Source organism: Dermacentor andersoni, chromosome 10 (assembly GCF_023375885.2).
Source record: "Dermacentor andersoni chromosome 10, qqDerAnde1_hic_scaffold, whole genome shotgun sequence".
Classification (NCBI taxonomy): domain Eukaryota; kingdom Metazoa; phylum Arthropoda; class Arachnida; order Ixodida; family Ixodidae; genus Dermacentor; species Dermacentor andersoni.
In genome coordinates this window covers 42,149,687-42,160,026 of record NC_092823.1, presented here as the reverse complement: position 1 = coordinate 42,160,026, position 10,340 = coordinate 42,149,687, and the positions used below count along the sequence as shown (strand labels likewise).

General features: G+C 50.5%; 1 protein-coding gene across 2 annotated transcripts; it reads right to left on the bottom strand.

The window, feature by feature from the left end:
- Positions 1-7,106: 7,106 nt before the first annotated feature.
- On the bottom strand, positions 7,107-9,393 carry LOC126543393 (uncharacterized). Of its 2 annotated transcripts, XM_055078393.2 has the most exons (3): positions 9,254-9,393; positions 8,688-9,219; positions 7,107-7,259 (listed from the first exon to the last, which is right to left on the bottom strand). In XM_055078393.2, the coding sequence occupies exons 2-3, from the start codon at positions 9,192-9,194 to the stop codon at positions 7,254-7,256; spliced, it is 513 nt and encodes a 170-aa protein (XP_054934368.2). In that variant the 5' UTR covers positions 9,195-9,219; positions 9,254-9,393; the 3' UTR covers positions 7,107-7,253. The 2 variants fall into 2 exon arrangements, with proteins under 2 accessions (XP_054934368.2, XP_072141203.1); XM_072285102.1 differs by having other exon boundaries at positions 8,688-9,393.
- Between the last annotated feature and the right edge of the window lie 947 nt (positions 9,394-10,340).

Sequence of the window (10,340 nt, the reverse complement as noted above, 5' to 3'; positions counted from 1 at the left end):
TCGCGGGATCAAATCCAGGCCACGGCGGCCGCATTTCGATGGTGGCGAAATGCAGAAACACCCGCGGCACTTACACTAAGGTGCACGATAAAGAACCCCAGCTCGTCAAAATCAAACGGCGTGCCTCATAATCCGATCGTGGTTTTCGTCGCGTAAAACCCCATAGCTTCTTTTGTTTTCTTTAATTTCAACAGGCGGACGTCGTGGCTGAGGATCTGCTTGGGGAAGATTTCCGCTACAGCGCCTATTAACACGCCTTCGGGTAGCAGGTGCTCAGTAGGCCGTCGACCTGAGCCTCGGAACTTCGCCGCATTAAGTGCGGGCATCAAGTACGGGTCAACCTATAACGGAGGATTGGCCAAGCTGCATGCGGCGGGTATCGTGACAACGCCAGCTTGCGCTTTGGGGACGACCGGCGCGTGCTGATGAAAATTACGATTTCCGTGATGTGGAACACACCCACAACGTGAGACCGGCTACGAAACGACCGAGTACATTCAAAACAAGTGAGAGGAAATGAAGAAACGCGAGCCAATATAGGAGTTGTCACATCCCGTAGCATGGATGCGCGAGACCGCATGAGCGCACGCGACAGGTTACGCTGGAGACGCAAGAAGTGGGCACATTCATAGCGTTTCATTAACCGCTTCATGATAGCTTCGCTTCACATATATACCAAGATATGCGTTGGATCTGTATAATTATTGTCGTGGTTGTAGCTGTGCAGCATAGGCCATAACCTTTCAAGCGTACCTCTATCTGTACCGGTACACTCTGTTAGCCAGGCTACTACTGCACGTTTTCTTGTTGCAAATAGGACACCTTCTATTCCAGCGCAAGCCGCACCGAAACGCGCCGGACGCTAGAATGCATAGCGTCGAATTTTCGCCGGCATAGCGTAAACTGCGCCCGCGTTACGCAGGACTATATCCACGCCTGTATATAACCCCTGATGATACAAAACGCACGTGCAGCACAATGTCTCACCGAGTTTGCATGTACTAATGTTCCCATGTTATACCATTAAGACAGCAATAATAAAAGATATTGACCTCAGGAAAACAGGATTTCAGTTTTGTGGAAGTTATATAATTTCTATAGCTGCACATAAGTAGATGTAATGAGGACTGTAATGGAGGTTTTATCAATACGTTATCGCTACTGTGACAAGACCAGAACAGCTGAAACGATGACAGTCAATCGCAGCATACCGACAAGACGTTAAACAAAACAAAAAAACCCACCACGAAGGTCACCAAGAGGACAATTAAAGAAAAGTCGCAGGCGAAGCATCGATTTAGATAGCAAATTAGTGGACAGCTATACGAAGTAAGGATAGTAGTTTTATCTGCCGCATAAACTTGTAAACATAGGCATGCTAACTAAATTAAAAAGCGTGGTGCCATGCGCCCACAAGCAAACATTACCACACCTCACTTGATGACCGCGGAAACTCGCTGTCAAAGCGCTGGGGTGCGGAAGCGCTGCAGCAACAGCGAGCGAATCGACCTTCGTGCTGCCTCTCGCATCAACGCGAACTAAGCCGCGAAAACACAGCGCGGCGGACTCGGTCGCCGTCGCAGATGGTTTTCAAGATACAGCGGCACGGGCGAGCGGGCGCGCGTGCCGCCCGGACCTCTTACAGTCACCGTCACGCCATTGTCTTCATGCCATTGTCATTCCTTCGTCGTTTCATCGTAACGATGCTGTAGTCATTAAACCATGACTGCGATGCCATTGGCATGCCATTGTCCTCGTACAGTCGTCGTCATGCATTGTTTGTCTTGCCATCGTCATGATTCCGCGGTCGTTCCATCGTCGTCGTTCGACTCTCGTCATACCGTCGTCATCCCGCCATCGTCGTCACACAGACGCCGACACACCATCGTTACCCGCCGTGGTTGCTCAGTGGCTATGGTGTTAGGCTGCTGAGCACGAGGTCGCGGGATCGAATCCCGGCCACGGCGGCCGCATTTCGATGGGGGCGAAATGCGAAAACACCCGTGTACTTAGATTTAAGTGCACGTTAACGAACCCCAGGTGGCCGAAATTTCCGGAGTCCTCCACTACGGCGTGCCTCATAATCAGAAAGTGGTTTTGGCACGTAAAACCCCATAATTGAATTAATTGAATTGACACACCATCGTCGTCCAAACACTCGTGGTCATCCCACTGTCCTCGTGCCGTCATCGTCACCGTGGTTGTCCTTACACTCTCTTCATCTTTTCACAATTGAATTTCCCATTGTCGTGACGTCGCCGTTGTCACACCGCCTTCGGCTGCGCCAGTGTGTGCTTAGAAAGCCGGCTAGTGCTCGAGCATTGCAGAGGAGCGTAATAGGGTAAACTTGAAAGTTATAAAAGCTCCACTGCTCTAAAATGCAACGGAACAAGCAAGATATACTTCAGGCTCCCTAGAAATTCGGGGAGCTCGCGATCGGGAGCAAAAATTCCTAGCCCGAACCGCAGCCTAACGCTTAACCATTAGCGTTACACGCTCGTAACATCCTGTGAGCTTGTTCTCTTTTTTTTTTGCCCCCTCTACTCCTCCGCCCCCCCTGGCGCGGAGCATTCTAAATCTTCCAGCCATCTCATCGTGCGCTCGCGCCACATTTCAACGTCATCGCTGTCGTGTGTCGTCCTTTAACGCGATTAGCATTCTTAGGATCATTCACGCACTTGCCGGTGCCCGTCCGTCCGTCCGTCCGCAGTGGCACTGCTGAACGGCGCAGCGTGTCCAGAGTTCTGTGCAAGAGAGTCGCCTGCAGCTGCATACACGCTTCATACAAGACGCGTTCAGGCGGTGGCGATAGGGTGTATCACTACACTGCTTGAGCGCTAATCGCATTATCGTCGGCATTCATCATTAGGTGGGTTCTACCGCCATTTCTTCCTATGACATGTTCCACACCACTAAGGTATTTACACATCACATTTAATAATTAACATACGAGTGACCTTAGGAAAACAGTCTTTTGGTCAAATCTTCATAAGGGCATGAAGTGGAAGTGAAAGAAAAAGCACCAACTCTTTTTTTATTATTATTATAGCGATGTTTCGATGACCACTATACTTAAAGAGCTACTGCAAAATAATTTAGCCTTGCGGTATTTAATATACAAACGTCGCTACGATGAAAACCGGGACATATTCCTCATTGTTAAGGCGTCCTTGCGAGTTTCCAAATGATACCGAGAGTCCGCTTTACATCACTGCCGCATTCACTGCTGCCCCGCAAAGCAGACTATCAGAGAACTCGAAAAGGTTGGTCCGACTGAAATGAGCAGGATATGCAAATTGCCAGTCAAACCACAGCCATATGAAGCGTATGCCTTCTGAGACGCTTGTTTATTACTTCCCGGGCTTTTCGAGCTACGTTCAAGGCTGAAATGCAGGTAATCTTCTCGACTTTAAACCACAACCACAAATTTTCACCCACAGTTATATATTGAGGTGAAGAGCACGAGATTTTTTATGGCAATATTAATGCATACATTTTTTTTTTCACGGGAAAAGAAAACCAAGTAGAATGCGTGGAAAGCCACTGAGGATCCAACTTAACTTCAAATCCCATTTGAAGGGAGTAGACACCATGCAGTCCGCTAAGTCGGAGGACAACAAGCGCACAAAAGTGCGCATTTCTGCGGCTGAAGTCGTCAGCTTAGGCAGGCGTGCTCTAATCCAAATCGCTATTCGGTGCCATATTGAGGGTGAAAAATCTACGGGCACTTTGCTGAGCTAAACTGCGCTAGACGACAGCCTATCCATGACCCTATGTTGCTGTTGTCGGAACTGTTCTGCGAACCGACGCCGCCGTGGCCGCGAGCATGGGATGCAAGCGCAGTGTCACCGGCTGTGATTATCACCGCTTTTCCTGCATCCACCATGGACTGTGCACGGACACTCATGAGCCACTAAAGGCTTACGCCTGAAAATGAGCCGCGGCGGAGCCCTACAACCGAACCCTACAGATCTGGGTCGGGCGTACTTCCATGAACTCGTTCGCCATACGGCGCAGTGTTGTGGTTGAACAAATCCGTGCAGGCCTTCACTTGGAATTTTGAAACTGAACCTATAAGGATTGTCGGTTCCATAGTAAGCAGTATAGAGCTTTCATTGCGCCCAATGATTTAACAGCGTGCATAAGCTGCCTGTAGTTACGAGTCTCTTTCGTCAACTTGTCGCAGCAGTCGGAACCAGCGACATTCTAAGTAAGCATGAAATAGCAACGACATATTGAAGCGCCACACTACAACAGCGACATGGCCGCGAATCCGTGCTATTTTCTCCGTCTTTCTTTCATCACTGCTCGAGACAGCCTTAATTTTAACAACGTGCCGCCCACGACGTTGAGGCTATACTGGCCGTTGGTCATCGACCATTTCCGCGCACAGATTACGAGACTTGTTCGGGTCGAATGAGCCGACTCGGGCAGAACGACGCAAGTCAGCTCAGTCACCGAACTTGGCATGGCTGTGAAGCACGATGTGTCACTACGGGAAACAGCGTGAAACATTGCTGAATAACGGCAAGGTGTTGTGGACGTGGAGTTCGAATTAGCCAGAGGGCGCGGGTTCGATTCCCAGCCGATACGGCCGCGCTCTGGCGGAGGCGGCGTGTACACTCGCCCACAAAATATTGCGGGGCGCACGAGCGCGTGGCGAAACGACCCTCCTCCTCCGCTAGCGGGGAACCCCTGGCGTCGAGACCGGCGCCTGCACGCACGCGCGTCCCTCCTAGACTGCAAGCGTGCATGCTTCCGCGCTTCCTCCTTGCGCGCCGGCGATATCCGAATGCAGCCGCGAGCTTCCCCTCTTGCGATTGGCGCTGTGGCGGCTTCGACGGGCACAACTATGTGAAGCCTGTTTGGAAGCTTGCGCGCGCCGCTGCGGCCGCTTTTTGTCGAGTCACGAGCGCTGACGCATAGGGCCCATGGGCGCTATTCTGGACATTCCGCCATTTTCTTCGGTGTGTGACGTAGGCGCGACGCAAACAAAATGGCGCTGGTGGCCCAGTTTTGCTTACGTAACGTGACGCCAACTTGACGTTTCGCCTAAGAAACTGAAAAGATGGCACTGAATGTAGCGTTATCAGTAAAGCAAAACAGTTTTCTTCCGCAGTAAAAATAAAGCAGCTATCTCAAAGCATATGATTATTCCGTCGAAAACGCTTCTCGCTTCCGTCGTCTGCTGCGTACAAGCCGTCGTCTGCTTCAATAGCTAGGATGCGTGTCCCCGGAAATGGAATGAGTCATCGCATGGTTGGCGCCAACGCGCTTGTTTTCTTGCTTGAGACAACATACGCGACCTACCAGTGGTGATGCGCGCACGTTCTAGGCCACGTTATCGCTATCTCGTGAAACGCAAGTGACTCAGCCCGACTCGGCTGGCTGAGAAACGGCCGAGTATCACCGATAGCGTTGCGCGCGCCAGAGATATCCACTAGCGCGACGCAAGCGCCGGCGCTGCCATCTCTTGTTCATTTCGCTGGTTACTCGCACCGTGGGAGGAAACTTCAAGGCGCCGCCTTGCGTACATTTCTTTTTATAAATTAGAAAGAGGCCGTTGTCATAACTTTTGATTGTGCAAAAAGGCATTAATCTTGATTACAATACAAATGCAGCAGTGAAAAGTGGACAACATTGCCGAAAGTTTGCTATGTTCAACCAATATTATTTCGTATAAACGCGTTCTCTTAAAAAATGATGGCCCCAAACACAAATGTCAACACCACCCGAGAGCGATGCAAATACTATGAGCACGCATTATGAACAAAAGATTTTCGTGGTGCCAAACGACGGGGAAAATGTGGCGATACGCATTCCTCTCGGCTACCATTGCATATGGCTGCTCATTAGCATAATTCGCGCGGCTCGTCGCAGCAAAAATTATGGCGGAAAATCTCAGCAATGGCGGCCCAGCGCAACGTCACGCATCGTCAAAATGACGTTTACGAAACAGCCCTTCCTGTGACGCTCCTCACGAGATATTCCTTCAGCCAATCAGCAAGCTTGCATAACGCATATCTTGGATCGCCACCACATATTCGCGCAATTGCAGATGCATTGCACTGGCTTATGCGCGCTACCGCTCACATTCTTTTTGAAGCGCTAACATCGCAATATAGCTGCCAAGGACCAAAAAAATGTACTAGTCCATAAAATTTGCAGCTCCACGTCACGTTTCGTCATCTTGATGAAAACGCAAAATTGCATTTTGCAATACTTCCGCTTCCCGGCACAAATTTCAAAACACGTGACCTCTCGACAGCCAATCAGAAAGTAAACATGGCGGATAATGGCGGCCGTGCAGCCGCCATGCGTGTCCAGAATAGCGCCCCAGGGGTGAACACAAGTATTTTTCTTTCTGCGCTGCACCTTTTCGTTGCCAACCTTCGTTGTTTCTTCCTTTATACGAACGGGGCGTTCTCCCGCAGAAGAGCGTGGCAGAAAAGGCGCTCTATAGAAGCAGACAGGCAAGAGGAAAATGAACTCTTGATTTCTATTGCGTAAACGAAGTTTTGCCCGTCGAAGCCACCACAGCGGCAATCGCAAGAGGTGCACCTCGCGGCTGCATTCGGATACCGCCGGTGCGCAAGGAGGAACCGCGGAAACATGCACACTTGCAGTCTCGGAGGGACGCGCATGCGTGATTGCGTTGGTCTCGACACCAGGGGTTTCCCGCTGGCGGGGGAGGAGGGTCGTTTCGCCACGCGCTCGTGCGCCCCGCAATATCTTGTGGGCGAGTGTACATGTGTAGCCAGTACTGTGTGTGCTCGCGCGCTTAACAGGCCATGGTGTTTAAAACTATTACAGAGTGGCCCAACTGTATGGTATGCTGAAACTCGGTAAAAAAATCCCAAAATCTAGAAGTGCAATCTGGGCGAAGAGCAAGAACCTATTCGGTCTGTCCTTGTCGCACTTTTAAGTTTTCGGTCATACCAAAATGTTCGACCCCACTGGGCGGTAGCGAAGAATTGAGACTGAGCACGGAAGTAAAGCTTTAAAAGAAAACAAATGAGTGAAAGGTAAAGGAACGACAGCCAACAGTGATGCCCGCTACGCCCAAATCGCCGGCGATAGCAGCTTGGAAGAACGAAAGACAAGAATAAAAGGGAGGATTTTATTTTGATCTAAAAGCAGGTAAGACATTTTGATGGCACGCCAGAAGAGAAGGCCTCTTTACTGGCAGGGCGGAAGGCAACATGCCGAGTTCTCGTCAGGAAGAGACCGTCCGAGATCCCCACTGTGTCATATTAAACCTGCAACGACAAAGCACAAAAAGACATGAGGTGAGCAAATGTAGCGTGCATGTAATGCATATGACGAGTGCGTTGAGCGTGTACACACTGGAGAATTAACAAAAATGAAAGTAAGCAAGAGCACGGCTGCGCTGCGGGACCTCGCGAATCTGAACGTTGTGGAAGAGTGCTCAACTAAACGACCCTGCGCATTCGAAATGTGGTCGTCTAACTATTCACTAGAAGAGTTTCTCGGCAGAATTGCCCCTTTCACGTCCTGATCGAGGCAACAGGACGTCGAAATAACCAGTATCATATGGAACGTTGTGTCGCAGACGCCCGGCCGATGCGCAGCAGTGAAGATAATGCTTACCATAAGCAGAGCCCGCTAGATTAGACAAGGTGTGTGCGAAAACATCAGCGTGTTTCGATTTAGGTGCGCCTTAAAGAACTCGCAGGTGTTCCAAATTATTCCAGAGCACCTCTGCTACGCCATGCCTCATAATCGGGTAGTTTTGGCACGCCGCCCCCCCCCCCCCCCCGATTTCTTTTTCTAGATTAGTTCTACCCGGTTGCACCGCAGCCCTTCGTGTTGTGCTCGCCGTGTGTATATCAGAGCAAGTTAGCACGACATGAGCGCATCACAACCAGAGCCTCCCGAATTTTCGATTTAGCGCGAGCGTCGACAGCGCAACATATCAGCGCCTTGTAACGACGATCGTGCGCGCAAAGAGCACTCCTGCATCATCTGCTACGCCGTCCACTTCTGGAGGACAGACGCCCTGCCAGGGGTATCTGCGCCGTCCTGAAAATATGGGGAGCAGAACATGTGAAAAGCTGATATGCGTGATCTGCGATGCGCTTTGCATGTTTACTTGGTCATACTCGACCGGCGCTATAAAATTAAGACGAAAAATAATAAAAGACCCTTAGCGCACTAAACGCGATCGTCTGGTGCCCTTGCAAGTACTTTGGTGTAAGTACCTCGCCGCCATAAGGCGCTCACATTCCTTGCCATCGACGCTCACGCGATATTGCGAAATATAATTTGGGAGGTTGTACGTACCGCTATTCTCGCTCAGATCTCGGAATAAGCCACGTGACAAACGAAAACCGAGACCGAAGGCAAGTGGAAATTTCCTCACATCAGTGTAATAAAGCGCAGAATTCAAATGAACCGATAGGCTGCAGAACACCTCCTGCCAACCGCGCATCGACCAATGGAGAGCCATCGGCAAGACGAAGTACCGGACTGCTCGAAAGGCTCTTGCGGCGCAGGAGTTGCACGTTTAACAGCCGGCCGATGCAACGACCAGATTCGCTATGGTTCCGGTCTCACCAAGCTCGATCAGTATTGCCACTTTGGTCGAACGCTAAAACCAAGCACTGAGATATTGCTTCTTACGGCCACGAACGAACGAAAAAACAAACAAAAGTAGCAAAGTTTGCCTTTTCAGCTTGCTCCTCCAGTTCGGAAGCGCTGGAAGACTGCTCCTGGTCCGCCCTGGCGCCCATGGGCTTCATCTCCATGCCAGACACATCTTCCGGGGAAGTGTCCTCTTCCTCAGCACGCTTAGCGGTATTCAGAATGGCCGTAGAAGCCAGCGTGGAAGGCTCCGTTTGCGGATCCGACGAAAGAGACAGGTCACTGCCCACGTGCGACAGGTACACGCTGCCTACGGGATGGCTTCCATGGCCAGGTCGACTGATCTGGCGCAGTGGCATCGGAGCGGACGCCTCGACCGTAGACTTCGCTTCGGTGCCAACGCCAGCTTCCGCGGAGGACGGACCGTGGGTGACGACTTCGGACGCCGAACTTGATTCCCTTTCCTGTCCATGTTCCACCTGCTCTCCCGGCGAGTCTTCGCCACCCAAGCAGCTGGGAAGCCTGGCACGCAGACTGTCCCGACAGTTTTCGCAGGCGTTGCAGCAGCACAAGCCTAGTAGGTGCGACATAGCTCTTCTCTCAAAGCGAGTATACCTCGAGTCAACAAGGGAGCAACCGCGGAGTATACCTCGAGTCAACAAGGGAGCAACCGCGGAAAAGTTGAAGCGTGTGTTCTCGTCCGAGTGGCCCGCAGGTGGTTGCCGGAATGTCAGCCGATGCGTCGTCGCTGATGCTGGGACTTTCGTTAAATGCGCAGTGCTTCGGCCATCGCTTCTTTTATGATGGTGTCAGTAGATGACGTTATCGGCGCGAATGGACCAATAGCACAGTAGCAACCCGAGCTAGGCACGGGTTACCAGGTCTGCGCAAGCACTGTTATCGTTCGTGCGTATTTTTTTTAAAGTTCGGTGCGCGAAACTTGAGAAAGCTTTTACTACTACGCCTGCATGATTTTGCTTTTGATATGGCTCCATTGACACCTGCTCCGCAATTCTTGCATTGTTTATTGAAATATTTTATTCGTATGCAGTTTTGCGCGTTCATCCTTCTGGTGATTTGTTCTATTCCGCTTTGCTATGCGCTGAAACGCAACTTGTTTTTTTGTTTGTTGAATTATATGTATTGCAAATTTGGCCTGACAGAAGATTGTGCTCTCTCTAGAAACTCGAACACAAGCGGAAGTTATGAGATCGGCGATGCGCAGGACGTGTCCGTTAACAGAAGTTGCTTGCAGTACAATTGTCAACTGATTGATTTGGTAAAATGCCATAATAAAAACAATTATGGCAGAACACCTTACGATGGCATTCGACGGTAATGCGAATACCAATATTCACGAAGGCACTTTTATTTAACGCGTGTAGTGATAATTCTGAGGGCTTCGTTGCATGAGCTCTATGCCACACTCTGATGTCATCCCACTTTGCTAAGGCACTCGCTTGCGAAGGTTGACCATCACCAACCTCTCTTAGATAGCACCAGGTCTGTGCGCTTCGATCCATGACGCCATACTACCTTGCCCGACAGCCATATTGACACGTGTACTTGTGTATCTTCATCGAGTGACCACGTTTCACCGCCTAACAAATGTTATCGCTCAGCGCAGGACGCGCCTACACGTATCGGAAGTTTCTAGAATGTTATCGATGCTTCTATCCGCTGTCTGTTGTCGCCGAACCTTGTGTAGTCTGATTGCATGTATGCGCAACGCGAAT

What these genes read in the sequence shown, in the direction of transcription:
- LOC126543393 (XM_072285102.1), bottom strand. Translation starts at nt 9,194, where the DNA reads ATGTCGCACCTACTAGGCTTGTGCTGCTGCAACGCCTGCGAAAACTGT.